The sequence below is a fragment of the Zootoca vivipara genome, chromosome 5, assembly GCF_965207765.1.
Source record: "Zootoca vivipara chromosome 5, rZooViv2.hap1.1, whole genome shotgun sequence".
Classification (NCBI taxonomy): domain Eukaryota; kingdom Metazoa; phylum Chordata; class Lepidosauria; order Squamata; family Lacertidae; genus Zootoca; species Zootoca vivipara.
The window spans coordinates 79,921,163-79,940,712 of record NC_142588.1 but is presented as its reverse complement, the minus strand read 5'-3'; the positions used below and the strand labels follow the sequence as shown (position 1 = coordinate 79,940,712).

At 42.8% G+C, this 19,550-nt stretch overlaps 1 protein-coding gene across 1 annotated transcript in view; it reads left to right on the top strand.

Moving 5' to 3' along the window:
* The window catches only part of SLITRK3 (SLIT and NTRK like family member 3), a 41,986-nt gene extending 26,267 nt beyond the window's left edge, over positions 1–15,719 (top strand). The window contains exons 3-4 of the mRNA XM_088669161.1: positions 13,616–13,729; positions 14,697–15,719. Coding sequence (XP_088525287.1) covers positions 13,616–13,729; positions 14,697–14,752 — 170 coding nt within the window. The 3' untranslated portion in view covers positions 14,753–15,719. The remainder of the gene's footprint in view (positions 1–13,615; positions 13,730–14,696) is intronic.
* The last annotated feature ends 3,831 nt before the right edge of the window (positions 15,720–19,550 follow it).

Below are 19,550 nucleotides of genomic sequence, written 5' to 3'. Positions count from 1 at the left end.
TTTGCTTGGACGGTAAATGGTCCCAGGTTCCATTTCTGGAATTATCACACTGGGCTGCAAAAGATTCTTGGCCAAAGCCAGTCAAAGTAGAGCAGCTATCTCCAACCCGGTGCCCTCCAGATGTTATTGGACTGCAACTTTACCATTGTCCATGATGGCTGTGTTTGATGGGCATTGGATTCCAAACACCTGGTAGGCACCAGGTCGGAGGAGACTACAATAAATAATACTGGGATAGATGGACAAATAGTTTCAACACCTTTAAGGCAGTTTCCTATAATCCCATGACCAGGTAATTTGGAAATTCCAGTGAGAAATCTAGTATTTTGCTTTTGACTTAAATGGCAGGCAATAGTTGACGTAAATGCCTACTATGTACGGGTTGTGGTGAATCGGCTCCTAAACACTGTCATATTTTAATCATGCAATGAATCTGGGGCAGCTGTGCCTCTTCAGATGTTTTTGGGCTACAACATCCATCATATCTAAAGGCTAATGGTCAGGGCTGATAGAAGTTGTAGACCGACAACATCTGGGATAGAGCTAGCCAACATGGTGCCTCCCCCATTTGCTGCTTTACTACAACTCAGTGATGGCAGGAGTTGTGGTCCAAAAACATCTGGCAGGCATAAAATTGGCTCTGATCTGGAGGGTCACAAGTTAGCCACCCCTGGAATGACTGAAGGTGTTTAAAGCAAATGTATGTCACTGATATATATATATATATATATATATATATATATATATATATATATACTGTTGTTTAGTCGTTTAGTCGTGTCCGACTCTTCGTGACCCCATGGACCAGAGCACTCCAGGCACTCCTGTCTTCCACTGCCTACCGCAGTTTGGTCAGACTCATGTTGGTAGCTTCAAGAACACTGTCCAGCCATCTCGTTCTCTGTCGTCCCCTTCTCCTAGTGCCCTCCATCTTTCCCAACATCAGGGTCTTTTCCAGGGAGTCTTCTCTTCTCATGAGGTGGCCAAAGTATTGGAGCCTCAGCTACACGATCTGTCCTTCCAGTGAGCACTCAGGGCTGATTTCCTTCAGAATGGATAGGTTTGATCTTCTTGCAGTCCATGGGACTCTCAGGAGTCTCCTCCAGCACCATAATTCAAAAGCATCAATTATTCGGCGATCAGCCTTCTTTATGGTCCAGCTCTCACTTCCATACATCACTACTGGGAAAACCATAGCTTTAACTATAGGGACCTTTGTCAGCAAGGTGATGTCTCTGTTTTTTAAGATGTTGTCTAGGTTTGTCATTGCTTTTCTCCCAAGAAGCAAGCGTCTTTTAATTTCGTGACTGCTGTCACCATCTGCAGTGATCAAGGAGCCCAAGAAAGTAAAATCTCTCACTGCCTCCATTTCTTCCCCTTCTATTTGCCAGGAGGTGGTGGGACCAGTGACCATGATCTTGGTTTTTTTTGATGTTGAGCTTCAGACCATATTTTGCGCTCTCCTCTTTCACCCTCATATATACCACAAAATACTATGGATCCAATGAGCCCTGTGGGACAGCTCAGAGGAAGGAATCGGGATTTTAGAATAAGCATTGGTTCAAAGGAAACGGCTGCAGACTTGTATCTTCTGTAAGCAGCCCCCTAAACTGCATACTTGAAATTATTCCTGATCGCTAAATTTCCACATGCTTTGTGTCAGATTAAAAGTAGGTCATTGCAATGTGGATCAGGTGCCTAAGCTCGTCTCCCCCTGAACTGAGAATCAGTGTCATAATCTGACCACATGCCATAGCATGAAAACGTTTTCTCTAGGCAGGTGCCACCAGGACAAAATAAGCTCGTCCACGATCCTTTAAAAAAATAAATAAAGTAAAGCAGGCCTTCATTTCATGGTTGCCAGAGCATCATGAAACTGTCATGCTGGAGCCAATCTATCATCATTTGCAAACTCTAATGTTATTAAGGAGAGACAGGGAGGGAAATCACAGAGGGAGAAGAGGATTATATTCTCCCCCAAACTTTTACAGGCTTCCAGATGAAAAACAAATAATCAATTGGAATGAATCAGTGAGATGAGAAATATTTACACAGGATTTTTTAAAAAAGGTTATTAAACTATCACTTTCTTTCTTGATTCTTCACTGCTACCTTGCCTTATAAGAAGCACATCACAATTTATTTCTGAGCCTAATGAGACTGAGCCCTTCGTTTTTGCATTGCGTTTGCCAAAATATCATTTGTATTAAGAGTTTAAGGACATGGCACTTCTTTCTGGGATTTGGACCATTCGATCAATTGGCAGTTAAACTCCTCGCCCCCCCCCCAAAAGAAGTAATGCAGCACCAAGAGAAAAGGGGGGGCATTGTTTGCTTAAGATTTGTATTTCTATGTAGATGCGCAAATTTTAAATAGTGACTACATTTATTTATTTTGAAAAATGTACACACCACTTGATTGTTTAAAAAGGCATTCTCAAAGCGGTTTACAAAACTGCTCACTATCTACTGGTGGTTGTATCAAACTAAGTCCTACTCAGAGTAGACCCATTGAATTGCTGGGCCTAAGTTAATCACATCACTTCATTGGGTCTATTCTGAATATGGCTAGTATTGGATACCTTTTATATTTTGGAAAGTTGCTTGATCACTCTGCATTTTTACATCTCAGACTTAAGATATTTTCCTGAGACCAAGGAGTATGTTTGGATACTAATGGATGCCCTTTTGTATCAAGAACCTTTCAAAACTGTGATGCTTTCAACCACTAGTATCTCAAAACTTTACTGGCGTGTTGTTGTTGTTTTTTGGTTTCTTGGCAATGCTGGGTACAAAGCTGGCTGTGATTTAAATAGGACTGCAATACATATCACCATAGTGGGAAATAGAGTTACCAGCTCAGTCTGTTTACCTGCTCAGTCTGCTGTCCAGGTGCAAATCACTGATGGGCAACTTCATAGAATCACAGAAATGTAAAGTTGGAAGGTATCCAAGGGTCATCTAGTCCAACCCCCTGCAATGCAGGAATCTCAACTAAAGCATCCATGACAGATGACTATCCCATGGGCTGCAGCCTGGTAGTACAGCACATGCTTTGCATACAGAAGGCCTCTGTTTCAACTCCGGGCATCTCCAGGTAAGGCTGGGAATGTTCCCAGTTTGAAATCTTGGAGAGTCACTGCTGGTCAGTGTAGACAAGACTGAGCTAGCTGGATCAATTCAGTATAAGGTAGCTTCATATATCCCTAAAAGGTCATTTTTGAATGCCACAAAAAGACACATGTAAAGAGTACATTTGGTTAAAAATGGAAATGGAGCCTCTCATGTAAAACCGAGGATACTGTTCTGTATCAAGACAGCCCAAGAGAGTCTATGCTGATCATAGAATCATAGAGTTGGAAGAGACCACAAGGGCCATCCAGTCCAACCCCCCGCCAAGCAGGAAACACCATCAAAGCATTCTTGACATATGCCTGTCAAGCCTCTGCTTAAAGACCTCCAAAGAAGGAATCTCCTCCACACTCCTTGGTAGCAAATTCCACTGCCGAACAGCTCTTACTGATCAGCTCCAGGCAGCATAGCCAATAGTCAACGATGAAGAGTTTGGATTTGATATCCCGCTTTATCACTACCCTAAAGAGTCTCAAAGCGGCTAAGAATCTCCTTTCCCTTCCTCCCCCACAGCAAACACTCTGTGATGTGAGTGGGGCTGAGAGACTTCAAAGTAGTGTGACTAGCCCAAGGTCACCCAGCAGCTGCATGTGGAGGAGCGGGAAATTGAAGCTGGTTCACCAAATTACAAGTCCACCCCTCCTAACCACTACATCTTCAGTTGCAGAACTCTCCTGTCTTTCCCCACTCTGCTGCTTCAGCTAGAGATATGGGAGGATATATATATATATATATATACCGTGTTTCTCATATTATAAGACATGTCTTATATTTATTTTTTCCCTCAAAAAACACACTATGGCTTATTTTCAAGGGGTGTCTTATTTTTTTCCTCCTCCTCCTGCCGCGGCCCACATTGCTGCTGCGCCTATCACTATGTCTTATTTTTGGGGTATGGCTTATATTCCTTGAATGCTTAAAATCCTGCTATGGCTTATTTTATGGGTATGTCTTAAAATATGAGAAACAGGGTGTATATATATATATATATATATATATATATATATATATATATATATATATATATATAATGTCCACTTTTCACAGCAGGCCAAGCTGATCCAACACTCCTGAACTTGCTGGCAGGTCAGAACAGCTCCAAGTTGGATTGAGCGCTTCTGAAGATTTTTAAATGCTGTTTTTGGTACATGCAAAATACCCATTTGATGTAAGAGATGCATACAAAATGCATGTTTTATGGATGTAATGAACTGAAAAGCATCAGAAAGTGCCTATTTTTCATAAAGAAGAGCATGCAAAATGCATATGGTTTAAAGGCAGGTTTCCCATCTGTTCTTTTTTTTGGGGGGGGGGGAATCCACCCAAAATGAAATGGAGCAGACTTATGACTGAAACAGAAAAGGGCTCTGTCCATCTTTTTTTCAGCATGCATATTTCTATACAAGCATTGGCTTGTAAATAAAAACACAACACACATCAATAATAAAACTCCAAAGCAGCATGAAATAATGCACTAAACATTAAAATGCTGGGAGATTTTTTTTTTAAAAAGGCCTGTTTGCAGAAAATATTCAAGTAGACATAGACAAGTCTCCCTAGGGAGAGCATTCTGTAGGCATAGTGTCAAAACTGAGAAGACCTTTTCTGCTGTTTCCACCTTCTTCATTTCATCTGCTGAGGGCACCCAAAGGAAGATCTGGGATAGGGGTGGGGCCCACATTCTGCAGCACCTGTGTGCTTGTTCTGCAGCACCTGAAATAATGTGTGCTGCCCGAGATCTACCTTCTTGGTGGTTTCTTCTCTGTGGTGGTCCAAAGGGCTGCATGGGAATTTACACTTTTTAAACAAGATTTCACTACTTAGGGGAGCTCTGAAATGGGACTGAGAATGTCCCCATGAAACATGATGAGGTATCATCTTTCACAAGAGTTTTGAACGGGGTCAAAGATGGTTACCCAACAAGTAGCAATGTTAGAACAATTTTCAAAAGCAGTCCACACACAGGATAGCGCAATAGGCTAATCTGTTTCCAACCAAAAATATCTGTTTCCTCAGAAGGAAAATGTTAAGGGGCTGAGAAATATCATTGTTCTTCAAAAAGTTTAAATAAGGGGCTGCAAAAGCTCTCCTAGTTGTGATGGTATGTCTCCATTGTTCATAGTATCTCCAGGGGGAGGGGGAGGCCCTTCTCTGAAATTCCAGAAAGGCACTAGGAGAGCTTTTGCAGCCCCTTATTTAAACTTTTCGAAGAGCAATGATATTTCTCAGCCCCTTAACATTTTCCTTCTGAGGAAACAAATATTTTCCAGTGAAACGAGTCACTTAGCCGGCGCCTCGTCAAGGTTTACTTTATTTAGAGGTTATTTTGGGATATTTATTTCTTTTCTATATCAAAGTTTCTTTTGGAACATTTAAATCTATTATTTTTCTTTGAGGAATTATTAGTTGAGTTTTTATCACCTAGATCTAGTTTCAGGGAGTTATCACGACACAGTTTTGTTTTTATGCTCACTATTGGCCACTCAGCATCGGATGCCTTGAGGTGCTGCCTCACGCTGCCAAATTGTCCCTGTCCTAACCACAGCAATAGATGGCCAGGCTCCCATTGCGCTTATGAGTCTGTTAAAGAGAGTGAATGCTGTGTGTAGAACCATAGAGCTTTGGTGTGTGGATCTGCTTTCTTATCCTGATGCAGCAGCATCTCGTGTTTAGACCTAATTAACTGGAGCTGATGGGCCAAAATGCTTGAGCCAAGTCAACATTTGTTACCTGTATGAGCCATGCTTGAAGGCCCAAGGGATGTAGAGATGGCATTGGTTTAGAGTGGCCGTGTGTCCTACTTTAGGAAAGACAGCCCTCTATTTGAAGGCTAAGAGGTGTCTAGTCCAAGTCCAAAATAAAACCACGAGAAAGGGGATGTATCCCACAAAATGAAGCAGGACCTGTGATTTGTTGAACAAGAGATGAGCAACAAATCCCATTCTGTGACATTTTCTCTGGGGCAGTATCTTAGGCTTCGGATTCACTTGGATAAATTGAATATCTCCCCCCCCCCCTCCTTGTAAATTATAAATGGCAAGTGTAAAGCAAGTATCAAACTGTGAAAGGGGTTGAGGGTTGAATGAGCAAAAGAGACTTCGGTGTTAACAGAAGCACCTAAGGTCTCTTCCGATTTCTCTGTTCGCAAACAGCTGCCTTTTGCTTTGTGCTTAAATGTGATATTTAGCACATGTGGTATTTTCAAGAAAAATATAGGCCATTTCCCTATAAATGTCAGGCTTCTTATGTGGAGAATATGCTGAAAGCAGATAGCATACATAGTGCCAAGCAAACCTTTTACTGAGTTTTGGGTTTATTTTTTATAACACGCCCACACATACACACATGCACACAAACACAATTAATCTGGGAAATGTTGCATTTATCCAGTATCTCATATTTCCAGTACATTATTAAGGCATTTTATTATCAGGTACATCATGATTATGTAAGGTGAGTAGATAAAGCTCAGTGAGCGACGGAAAACATTTTCAACGTGTGTTTTTTATTAAAAATAAAATAAAATGAAAATGGAAACAGCCGAATTAAAATGCCATCATAACTTTCTTTTTAAAATAGGTTAAAGCAGAGGTGGACCTTCCAGGGCGATTTCCCTGAGCACAAAATTTTTGAGGGGCACACCTCTGCAGCTGCCACCCCAATCAGAGGTGCTCTCCATCCCGCACCTGAGCAACATGCCAAACAGGAGTAGGGAGAGGATGGGGTCCTGTATCCCCCAGCAGCGCAGCATCCTCCGATGGCAGGGGAGATGGCGGTAGTGGTGCTCTAACCTGAGGAATCACACATGTATGTCCTGCAGCTCCGTCTGGCAGCAGCAGCAGCAACGCCACATGGAGGTGCCGGTTAGGGAGTGCAACACTTGCCTTAATGAGTGCAATACTTACGTTGCCCTGGGCACTGGTAACCCACGCTATGCCATTGGGTTAAAGCAAAGCCTACACTTACCTCTTCAGACTGAATCCATGTTCCAGCAGGAACACGGGAAGCTGCTTTTTATGGAGTAAAACCATTGGTCCATCTCGTTGAATACTGTTGATACCAGAGGTGGATATTTCAGGTCTCCAACCCCCACCAGTCCTAGCTAGCATAGTCAATTATCAGTGGTGATGGGAACTGTAGTCTAGTACCCTGTCTACATTCAATAGCAGTGCCTTTCTGGAATTTCAGAGAAGGGCCTCCCCCTCCCCCTGGAGATACTATGGACTGAACCCGGGATCTCTTGGGTTCATAGCTACTGAGCCATAGCCCTTCCCCAAAAGGCGGTGGGGTGGGGAGGAGGTTATGAAGCTAACTGTCATCCAGTTTTGTTTTCTCCAGAATATGCTATTCAAAAATATACTGCCTCAGAACTATCAGTGCTCAGTTCATTTATCGTGGCCAGAAATAGACCTGTCTGCAATTAATTTGTCCATTCCTTTTTAAAGAAGCCATTTAGGCTAATGGCCATCACTAGCGAATTCTGTACATTAATATTCCCTTGTGAAAAGAAGGATTTTATATTGTCAGAAAAGGAAAGAAATTAACTGCCAGCTTGACAACTGTTACAATTAGAGGCCAGATTCTAGCAGGTTATTCACCCAACCAACTCTGTTTTTCATACTGCGTGTGAACACATTTATATGCCCAATTTTTATAGATAATAAATTTAAAATTGAATGGAACTTATGCTCTTGAAATGCAATGCTTTTGTGGATGTCAGTTTAGGCTGCAATCCTATAGTATATGCATACCTGGGAATAAGGCTACATACACACCATGCCTTTAAATCACATTTAAAGCGTGTGTGTGTGCGTGCGTGCGTGCACACACACACACACACACAGAGGCTCCTGGGAAATGGAGTTTCTTCAGGGTGCTGTAGCTATTAAAGAGGTAAACTGCAGTTCCCACAATTCTTTGGGGATGATTTAAAGTTATGATGTCCCATTGAATTCAATAGGACTTCCTTCTGAGACGATATCCATAGGAATGAATGTTAATCTTGAATATATCCATTAAGAGGTATTGGGACCCTGCTACCTTCTCAGCTATTAAGAAACCAACTGCTAAAGAGGGCTTGCCTACTGAATACACACAACTGAATGGGTTGTTTTATTTACACGCTCATTGGAAAAAGGAAATTGTAGCCATTCTGTAAACAATACATTTGTTCATCCACAGCTGGGCAATGTCTTGAACAGGATCAAACAACATGTTGCAAAAGTTTTGGATGTCCACATCCAGCACAACCACATGATCTATCATGCCAGCTTCCATTGTGTTGCAGATAAATTGCCTCTACCTCATTGGGTCCCTGTGACCAGATGAACAATGGCCCCACCTTTCCCTTTGGAGAATTTACCCCTGTGTGCAGATCAATAACCCTCCAGCCTCACTGATAGGGTTGCCAGACTCAATAGAGGACAAGACTTCTGTGCCTTTAATTGCCCTGCTCTCTTTTGAGTCTGGAAACCTTAAAGAGAAACCAGCAAGCCCTTTGCTTGGAAATTAAACAAAGGGTCTGCTGGTTTCTCTTTAAGGTTTCCAGACTCAAAAGAGAGCAGGGCAATTAAAGGCACAGAAGTCCTGTCCTCTATTGAGTCTGGAAACCCTACTCACTGACTCATTAAACCAGTGTGGTGTTTTTTTATAACCCTACAAAAATATTGCATGCCTCTGCAAGACTATAACATTACAAAGTGGACACTTCCCTTGTTTTGCATGTAGAACTGTCTGCCTACACACATAGCAGAACATTTATGAAAAAAGAATGGATATCTGTAGTAGACAGAAATGGGCAATTTGCTGGGCTAATGTCATGCGGTCCTTGGCCCAATTTGAAAAGCCAGTTCTGAGCTCTGGCAAGAGCGATTTGTTCCTCCCCTAGCAGCCCAGTGGGAGAGGAGAAAGAGCAGTAAGAGAGGTCTTAGAAAGAAGGAGATAAATGTGGTAGCCCCACCCACTTTTGCCGCTGGCCCCACCTACTGCTAACATGTGGCCCCTGACAGATTACTTCCAAGGGAATGGAGGCCTTAACAGGGCGAGGGGAGGCATTGCCTGCACCTGGACTAAGAAAAAAGGAGCACATCTTTTGCTTGAATTATTAAGACCACTCCACAAACATTCCCAGTGCCAATAGACCTATTGCTTTATATGCATGCTGGTAACATTTAAACATAACATTTAATATTTAACAGCTTCTTAGAAGCCATTTCTACAAAGCCTTTTCCACTGCTGGCCACATTTCTTTTAATTTGTTCTCTCCTCGATGCATCACTCGACTTGCAGGGGGATTGGAATTCATGTACCTAATGAGCTCAAGTTGTAGTTTATCTTGAGAATAATCCAATAGAGGAGCAAATTCAATAGTGGTGCTGACATTATTCCAGTTGGATTATTCACTCAGAAACCATCTGCTGATTATTCTTAAACCTGTTGGCAACAAGGGAGCAAATCGTATTCTTCACCTTCCTCACTTTTGGGCGGGGAATCTTGCCAGAGAAGCAAGAAAGGAAGAACAGCGTTTTCTTGGGTTTTTTAAGGGTGCTGTCACACAGCCAGGAACAATCCATATTGACATGGCCCATGTTATCCTATGATACGAGAACTCTGTAACTGCATGTTGATGCACAGGTCTCTATTTTAAGATGTCACAGCACTAACTCTGAGCTGGCTGACCTGCATTTTGAAAAGTGAATCATGGGAGATAAGCAGACTGAAGGCCAACCAGTATGAATACAGCTGATGAACAGCGCACCCTGTACAGTCGTATCTTGTTTTGCAGCTGGGATGCGTTCTGGAGCTCCGCCCGCTAGCCCAAAAGGACGCAGGGCAAAGTGCTGCATCTGCGCATGCGCGCAGAGCGGTTTGCGCTTCTGCGCATTCATGAGCGGCAAACCCGGAAGTAACCCGTTCCGGTACTTCCTGGTTTGCTGCAGACGTTCATCGGAATGGACGCTAGACGTTCCACTGTACAGTCATACCTCGGTTTAAGTACGCCTCGGTTTGAGTATTTCCAGTTTAAGTACTCCGCGGACCCGTCTGGAACGGATTAATCCCCTTTCCATTACTTTCAATGGGAAAGTTCGCTTCAGGTTAAGTACGCTTCAGGTTCATTGTGTCTGTAAACTGAGGTACCACTGTAATGTGGAAACCACCTCTACAGTGTACAACTGCTGGTTGTTTGGAAGCACTGCCATCAATCTCACAATCAACACATTTCTGTTCTGTGGGCTGCAATTTCTCAGATGATAACTTTCTGAAGACATTTCTTTAAAAGCTCTATCTCCCCACACACTTACAAAAACCAAATATTAAAAGCAAGTGTAAAAACAAGAGTCAAGAACAACTGAAACCACTCACTGAAAATATATATAAAAGGCAGATTCACAGCCCACTAAAATAACCAGAAAATTAAAGTCCAAAGGCCTGCTGAAGAAAAATGATTTTGATTGTTGCCTAAAAACAAATAGTGATAGGGCCAGGCATGCCTCCCTGGGGACAACATTCCATGAAACACTTGTTCTCATGCCGCCCCCCTCCACCCACCCCCTGAGGAGACACATGGAGAAGGTTGTTTTATGTGGGGTAAGGCAGTCCTTGAGGCATTGACTATTCACTGAATATTCTCCACCATTGTTTGTGGGGGCTGACACTGCTCCCTGCCCCACCATTCACAAAATGGCTGAGAATTGGTGTAGGTCTTGGGCATGGCCTGGGGTATCAGAGAAAGAAGGAAAGAAAGAAGTTAGTGATAAGACCAGGCATGCCTCTGCTAATGATGAGATCTACCCCTGAGAAACTGCTGGAGAATTTTTCTCCTGTCCTCTACACTGGAGAAACTCAGTGGAAAAGTTATTTCCAATTTCTTTGCCCACAAACAGGGTGGAGAATTTTGAGAGGCCATTTCTGCACACCTGCATTAGAGCCATCAAAAGGACAAGAAGCAAAAAGGCAGTGTGTGTGTGTGTGTGTTTCATGATGTGCATTTTTTTGTCTCTGTTGTGTGGAAATAACTTTACACCAAAATCCCACACTACAATCTACTCAGAAGCATGTTAAGTAAGCATAGAATTGTCAATTTTAAGTTCTATCAGTTTCTCAATCTTAAGCTCGCTTTGTCGCATTTCCACATCAATTTGCATTTTTTCTTTAAAAGCAGCATGAAATATTGCACACATTTTTCCTAACATATGCAATTTTGTTTGCAACTTGGCCTAATGTAATAATAATAATAATAATAATAATAATAATAATAATAATAATAATAATAGGGACCCAGGTGGCGCTGTGGTTAAACCACTGAGCCTAGAGCTTGCTGATCAGAAGGTCGGTGGTTCGAATCCCTGTGACGGGGTGAGCTCCCATTGCTTGGTCCCAGCTCCTGCCAACCTAGCAGTTCGAAAGCACGTCAAAATGCAAGTAGATAAATAGGAACCGCTACAGCGGGAAGGTAAACGGCATTTCCATGTGCTGCTCTGGTTTGCCAGAAGTGGCTTTGTCATGCTGGCCACATGACCTGGAAGCTATACGCCGGCTCCCTCGGCCAATAATGCGAGATGAGTGCGCAACCCCAGAGTCGGTCATGACTGGACCTAATGGTCAGGGGTCTCTTTACCTTTACATAATAATAATAATAATAATAATAATAATAATAATAATAATAATAATAATTTATTTATACCCCGCCCATCTGGCTGGGTTTCTCTGGGCGGCTTCCAACCAAATATTAAAAACAATACAGCATCAAACATTAAAAACTTCCCTAAACAGGGCCGCCTTCAGTTGTCTTTTAAAAGTAAAATAGCTGCTTATTGCCTTGACATCTGCTGGGAGGGCATTTTTTGCAAGCAATTTTCTCTGATATAATGTTTTATATGCTATTTTCACTAATATATGGGTTTTTGTGCACACTTCTGGGTTAGAGAACTGTGTCAGTCGCTGGCCAGCCCGGGAGGGACAATTCACCCCAGTATCTAAACAACTTTTACTGCCAAGAGCAGGGGTCAGCAAGCTTTTCTGAGCCAGTGGGCACATGTGGGACTTTCTCAGAATACCATGATTGCCAGCCACAGCACCTGCTGTGGGGCCATGGCACAACACCAAATGGGGGTACCAAGGACGGTTGGCGTGTCAGAAAATGGCTTCTGTGACATAATGTGTGTGGCATAATGGCTGACGCAAATAAAAGAGAAGAAATAGATATAATAGCACAAAATGGTTTGGGAATGCCCTCTCCCCATAAGCCTTCCCATAAATATAGGGGGGAACGGACCTACATCAACCATCCTTGCACTCACTTACAGAGAGACCCTCTTGGTATCTCTCTTCTGTTCAGAACAGATGGGAATCCACTGACATGTGGGCATGTTTACGGTGCCATGTTGTCATGGAATGGCTGGATGCAGAGGAACGGTGGGAGGAACCAGCTGGAGAACCACCAAGGGAAGAATCCTCAGAGCCTGGGGAGTGGTGGTGGGACAAATGATGACTGGTCAGAGGGAGAAGAGGAGACCAGGAAGAGGAGGTGTCAGAAGCTGAAGACGTAACAGGGCTTAGTGAGCTGGGAGAGCCGGTGGCAGAGAGAAGTCTAGAATCAGAGGCAGAAGCTGAAGCAGGAGAGTGGGATGAGGGATCCCAAGAGGCAGAGATGAGTCAAGCTGGTGAAGAGTCACAGGTGTTTCCACTCTTCTGCTGCGACAAGCTCCCCTCCACCTTTGTCTCCCAGAACCAGAAGAGGCATGAAGAGGGTGGAGGAGAGGTTGGCTACATGCAAGCACAGTCTCTGACTGCTTAGAAAAAGCCCTGGGGAGGGAACTTAGATAGCTGTGAGGAAGTGGAGACTTTCAGTCTCAGAAACTGATTTTCATGGAGTAAGACAGGCATCCCCAAACTTCGGCCCTCCAGATGTTGTGGACTACAATTCCCATCATCCCTGACCACTGGTCCTGTTAGCTAGGGATCATGGGAGTTGTAGGCCAAAACATCTGGAGGGCCGAAGTTTGGGGATGCCTGGAGTAAGACCACCAGGAGTGAGCTGCTCTGCTCATTAGGCCTGGCGCTCAACCAAGTCTGTGCAGATTGTGTTTTTGCTAATAGAGTCAACTAACTCCAACTTTGGACTATGTGATTATTGATCAGCACGCACCTGTGATATGTGTTCAATGTAAGAGATGCTGAGCTGGTACAAACTAGAAGAGTAAACAGTTCCTCATATATTGTTTAATTTTGAGGGGATATTTACTGAGACCTTTTGCAAACACCTTAGGAGTCACTGGCAGGTGGGTCCCATGCCAGCGACCCCTGGTCTAGGGATCTGCTCCAACATTTTGCCTTCTTGGCTTAGCACCTGAGGCATAGCCATGAATTCCTGATTCCAGCCCCAGCAGTTGCGTAGTTGCGATGAACTTTGGGAGCGGGATGCACCCACAGGGTAAATGTTGCCTATCACTGCTGTAAAGCAATAACAATTCCTGTTTTTACAGATAATGCCCCTGAGGTTGAGAGACAGCAACTTGTCCAAGGATACCCCATGACCTTTTGGCTGAAGACGGATTTGAATCTGACGCAAGCTTTCTATGCACTGGACCAGACTGCCTGTCAGTTCAAGAATTAATATGTACTCATTCACATGTAGTATGTGTGTGGCTTTTCTACAAAATGTAATCAAAAGCAACTTTCAGTTAAAAATGATGACAATGTTAACATAGACCAACATCCCAGCAATGGAGTCAATTGTTTAAGGAAGGGCACCAAAATGAATCTTGCAGACCACAGAATTAATGTTGCATTTCATTGCCATGAATTGAAACAACTCAGAACAGGGTCAGAAGTGGGGAAAGTCTGAAGGATGGTACTCAGATGGTGAAAAGAAATGGCATCCTAACTGACCCTATGTGGAGATTAAGCGCCTATCCATACCCCAGCTTAATATAAAGTTACCAGATTATTTTCAATTAATCCGGGGACATTTTCCAACTTCAATGGATTTTGTATGGCGACTGATTTATAAATCCGGGGACCGTCCCCAGGAAACGGGGACGTCTGGTAACCTTAGCTTAATATGGGTTGTGAACCCCTTCGGTCTCCTTAAATTCCCCTCATCCATGTGTTCTTCTCTTCCAGTTGCAGTATTGCTGTTCCACAATTTCTCCTCCTTAAATCCAGAGATTGGCATGCTTTGAAAATACAAACGGGAGAGCTGTATCAATAGCACAGGGAATCCCTTAATTTAGGAGGAGACAGTGTGGGGTAGCAGTAGTTGAAGAAACCCATGCAGACAAAAAGGCACAAGGATTCACCATCCGTATTAACCCAAAGTGTGGAGAGGCCCTAGGGAAGACAGATTCCTTGAGAACTGAAGATAGCTTGATTCAAGGTTATTTTCTTAATTTAGTGGACGTATTCAAGGTCTCAGTATGAGTGGATGCAATCACTGCATCATTTGGAAGCACTAAGACCTGGGAGGGGTGCTGACTTCTAGAACTGTAATTTCATCCTTAAAAGAAAAGAAAAAAGTTTGGTTATTTATTATTATTCATTTAAATATTTCCCCTCTCTCTTCAGCCAGAAAAAGCTGTCCAAAGCAGTTTACAGATCAATCAAGGCAAGGCAGAAGATAAGGAATGAATCAAGGAGATAATTCTGGGACCTACCATTTCATCATGAAGATGGGAATCTTTGTTTCAGAGGTGGATGCACTATCCTGCAGTGAAATACCCGCTCCCATCAGTGGAGCAACAATACCAAGAAGAATTCTGGCTCTACAATGATTCCCGATGGTGAATCAACCCAACAGGGAAGCAATCCAACAGAACAGTTGCAGAAGTTCCATGGCAATGAATGGCAGCTGCAGAAACTCATGGTTTGCTCAGGTTATGCTCCCTGTAGACTGTGCCTATTATTATTATTATTATTATTATTATTATTATTATTATTATTATTATTATTATTTTATTTCAGCTTCTAAAGCACAGGGGATTTGTCTTATGAAGATCTTGAGTTTTGTTTCCAGGTTGCAGCTACTACCAGGACCATTATCAACATAGCACTTTTAATTTCCAGGTGATTTTTTTTTAAGATTGCTGTTGCATTCTCCTGAGTAACAGCTGGATTTTGTATTTTCATATATGGGGCCTAAACCACTGTATTTTCATGGGAAGCTGCCCTCTCCTGAGTCAGACCCATTGGCCCAACTAACTCAGTATGTCCTACTCTGTTGGGCAGTAGCTCTTCAGGACTTCCCCAGAGCTCCTGGGGATTGAACCTGGGACCTTCTGCAAGAAAGCAGATGCTCTACCATGGAGCTATGGATCTCAGAAGCAGTTTTGTCTTCCTAGCAGCTCTGGGTGCAACCCAAAACCTGCAGAGCACCTAAAGAACCCCATTTCCATGTCTGCTACCTCCCCTCTCATTCCATCTTAAAGGTGTGACCAGATGCACATTTCACTGTTTAACTTTTTTTTGTGCCCCCCCTCTCCATCTCCAGCCTTGCCCCATTTATCATGTAGCCTGATGAAGAGTTCTGCAGAACTCAAAGGTTTGCACACATTTTTGGTTGACCTAATAAAGGTCTTACAATAATATGGATTTTGGTGTTTTCCTTATTAGTCACCACGGCTTCCTTTACTCTCTGCATTCTTCTAACCTTAATCCAATAGCCATAAGACAACTCGGTTGAGCAAAAGAGACAAATACAGTACGGCAACTGATTAAAATTGAGAATGGTGTCAGAACTGAAATGGCACCCTATGCAGAGATTAAGGAAAACAAACTTCCTAACAGATGGTTTCTTACCTGAGTTGAAGAATTCTAGGTCTGTGCATGAGTGGATGGAATCACTTCAATGTTTTCAAGCACAAAAGGGGTTTCAGTGCAACCTAGTTTTAATTTCACCGTATTTTCAAGTTCTTTTCTGAGCACAGTTCAAAGTGTTGGTGGTGACATTTAAAGCCCTAAACAGCCTCAGCCCAGGATACCTAAAGGAGAGTCTCCACCCCCGTCATTCAGCCCGGACACTGAGATCCACCTTTGAGGGTCTTCTGGTGGTTCTCTCACTGCAAGAAGTGAAGTTACAGGGAACCAGGAGCAGGGCCTTCTTGGCAGTGGTGCCCACCCTCCCATCAGGTGTCAAGGAGATAAAAAACTACACAATTTTTAGAAGACACCTGGAGGCAGTTTTAATGTATGGCAGTTTATTATGTTTTTATATGTGCTGGAAGCTGCCCAAAGTTGCTGAGGAGACCTAGCCAGATGGGCAGGGTATAAACAATAAAATTATTATTATCATTATTATTTTGTGAGCATGTATAAGCATTGGACAGGACACAGGTGGTGCTTTTGTCTAAACCGCAGAGCCTAGGGTTTGCTGATCAGAAGGTCGGCGGTTCCCCGCAACGGGGTGAACTCCCATTGCTCAGTCCCTGCCTGCTCCTGCCAACCTAGCAGTTTGAAAGCATGTCAAAGTGCAAGTAGATAAATAGGTACCATTCTGGTGGGAAGGTAAATCCCCGCGGTGGGGTGAGCTCCCGTTGCTCGGTCCCAGCAAGTAGATAAATAAGTACTGCTACAGAGGGAAGGTAAACGGCGTTTCCGTGTGCTGCTCTGGTTCTCCAGAAGCGGCTTAGTCATGCTGGCCACATGACCCAGAAGCTGTCTGCGGACAAATGCTGGCTCCCTTGGCCAGTATGGTGAGATGTGAACCGCAACCCCAGAGTCGTCCGCAACTGGACTTAACAGTCAGGGGTCCCTTTACCTTTATAAGCATTGGATAAACTTTGAAACCGCAGCCACTTGGTTGTACCCAACAAAGTTATTGCTGGCTAAGCATAGCTGAGCTATGAATCAGTCAGCTGAGCCGCATCCTGAGCTAAGATCCCAGCAGATCTTGCCTTAGGAAAGTCCCCTAATTCTATTAGATCCCATTCTTCCATTGTTACCTAAAAAAATGTATGCCTCACCGGAAAGTGATGCCACATATTCAGGATCATGGACATGCGCATGTCGTAAGGTTAAGATTTTCTAAATTATTAATCTGCTAGCTCTGTGCAAACACCCCATTTAGTACTTACCATAGAATCCATTTAAAGCCACAGATCCAATGGAACATTTGCATAAATCCATTTTAAGTAATGCACATCACAATTCTCCTTACTACTGCTGACCAATTTACTAATCCACACAGTGCCAAGCAACTGCTCATCATAGTGTCACTTGCAATTGCCGATAAACTGCAATAAACTACTAGAATGCGCACTACGAAGTAGAAATTGGTCTAATCCTTCTGAGGGGTGCTGCTATGCCGCTTGACTGTATTGACACTTGTCTTTAGATGCTTAGGGGGTGGAGAGAAGAAGAATATGTAAAGCTGACTTCAGAAAGCACTACTTTGATTATTTCCTGTGAATTATTCAACATAAATAGAACAAAAATAATCCTAAATAATTTGCTTAAATGGGGACTAAATTGATGAACCCCTGTTGGTCTCTTAGCGCTATCGCTGGCATAATAGCCTGAACAACTTTTCCAATGAAGCAATATTTATTTTTTGCTTCCGCAAGGTTTGTGGCCTGAATGACACTATAATTACAGCAAAATGCACAAGTCATTTAAATTACCATAGCAATTAAAGCAGGCTAAGGCACTGCAATTAGTTTCTTGCAAGATAAACAATAAGTGTTTCAGGATCCCTTATTCTTTGCCGAAACAAAAGCTTTGCTTTGTTGCATCGGGGTTTCAGATTCAGAGCAGAACAATCACGGTACACAGTGGGTGGTATTCAGTTTTACTGAGAGTAGATCAATTGAAATTAATGAACATCTCGGTTTAGTTGAATACCATCCAGTTTGTTTGCACCTTGGTACATGCATGCAAGTGTCCATACACTACAAAATGAGTGTTGATATATATTACCCAGAAGAGGCCAGGGATATCTACCCAAACACCTGGTCCAAATAGGTTCAAGCAAGGCCAGAGAGATATAGCAATTAGTGCCAGCTGGACAATGAGTCATTGACATAGCTGGTCACAATGACAGGGTTGTTACAGTTGTCCAGCTGGCACTAATTGCTATATTTCTGAAGAAGTGTGCATGCACACGAAAGCTCATACCAATGACAAACTCAGTCGGTCTCTAAGGTGCTACTGGAAGGAATTTCTAATTATATTTCTATAGGTAAACATAAGAATTGCAAGGCATTCTGTAGCACCCTCGTGCCGTATTCCCCCAGTTCTCCAATACTGTTGCGCAGAATTGCACAACCTTAAATCTGGGCCTGTATTATTTTTTCATTAAATTATTATGTTTTCAATAGATCTTCCACACCTTCTCAAATGTCAAAAAAACACATGTTCAAAACGGTAATAACGATCTTAGCAATTTCCTGACTACAGAAGAAGTCTCTCTTTTGAAAACAAGAGAAGTATTTCAGTCGTTTTTGTTTTACCGTTCTTTCTCGGCATCAAAGAGAACATTATCCGCAGCACAAAATTATTGTATGCTGACAATACCCAGATCATACTTTGATTTGGTTGTCAGGAGGAGAATGTGAAATTCTTTCTTGTCCCGTCAGCAGATTTGAGAGTGTCTTGAGTGACAGCGTAAAGCTGGCTCACTGCCAGATGTAACATTCACAGCAGGCATAGGCAAACTCCGGCCCTCCAGATGTTTGGGACTACAATTCCCATCATCCCTGACCACTGGTCCTGTTAGCTAGGGATGATGGGAATTGTAGCCCCAAACATCTGGAGGGCCAGAGTTTGTCTATGCCTGATTTTCAGTGATAAATAAAACAAAACAAGTGGTCTTGATATATTTCTCTCTGCTTGGTAAGGTCACTACAACTCATGGGGGGGGGGAAATAGCTACTCTTTACTTGTTCATTGCATTGGAAAGGGAAAAGCCTATCTACAGGATCTTTAGATCAGATGTTATCTAAAAAGAGGTTATAATTCAATAACGAATTAGCATGTATTCAAGTTGGCTTGGAGCTGGGGGGAAATGGTTAAAGGAGAAGTCTTGTCCATTTTCTTTATGTAACATGCACCCTCTTGTTCCTCTTTAACATTTACCTTTTTTGAAATGAAGGGCTAAGCTTATTAATTTAAGAACAAGTATACAGAACACTTAATTTGAAACAATCATTCTGCATATCCTGTGTGGAATCCTGCCCAAACAATGCATGCTTTTTTAAATTAAAGTAGTCCATCATAAACCAAACTTGGAGCAAAGGGTAATGTTCTCCTTTACTTTCCTTGAGGTCATTACAGTCTCGATAGCCTATCAAAATGCTGAAAACTGTTGCCGATCATCAATGTATGGCAGAGCATTCTCCAATGAACGGTGGAATGTTTGGCAACTGAGAGAACTCACCTAAGTTGGCTTTTGGGGACGTCTCATCAAAGGAGTCTCAACATGAGTGC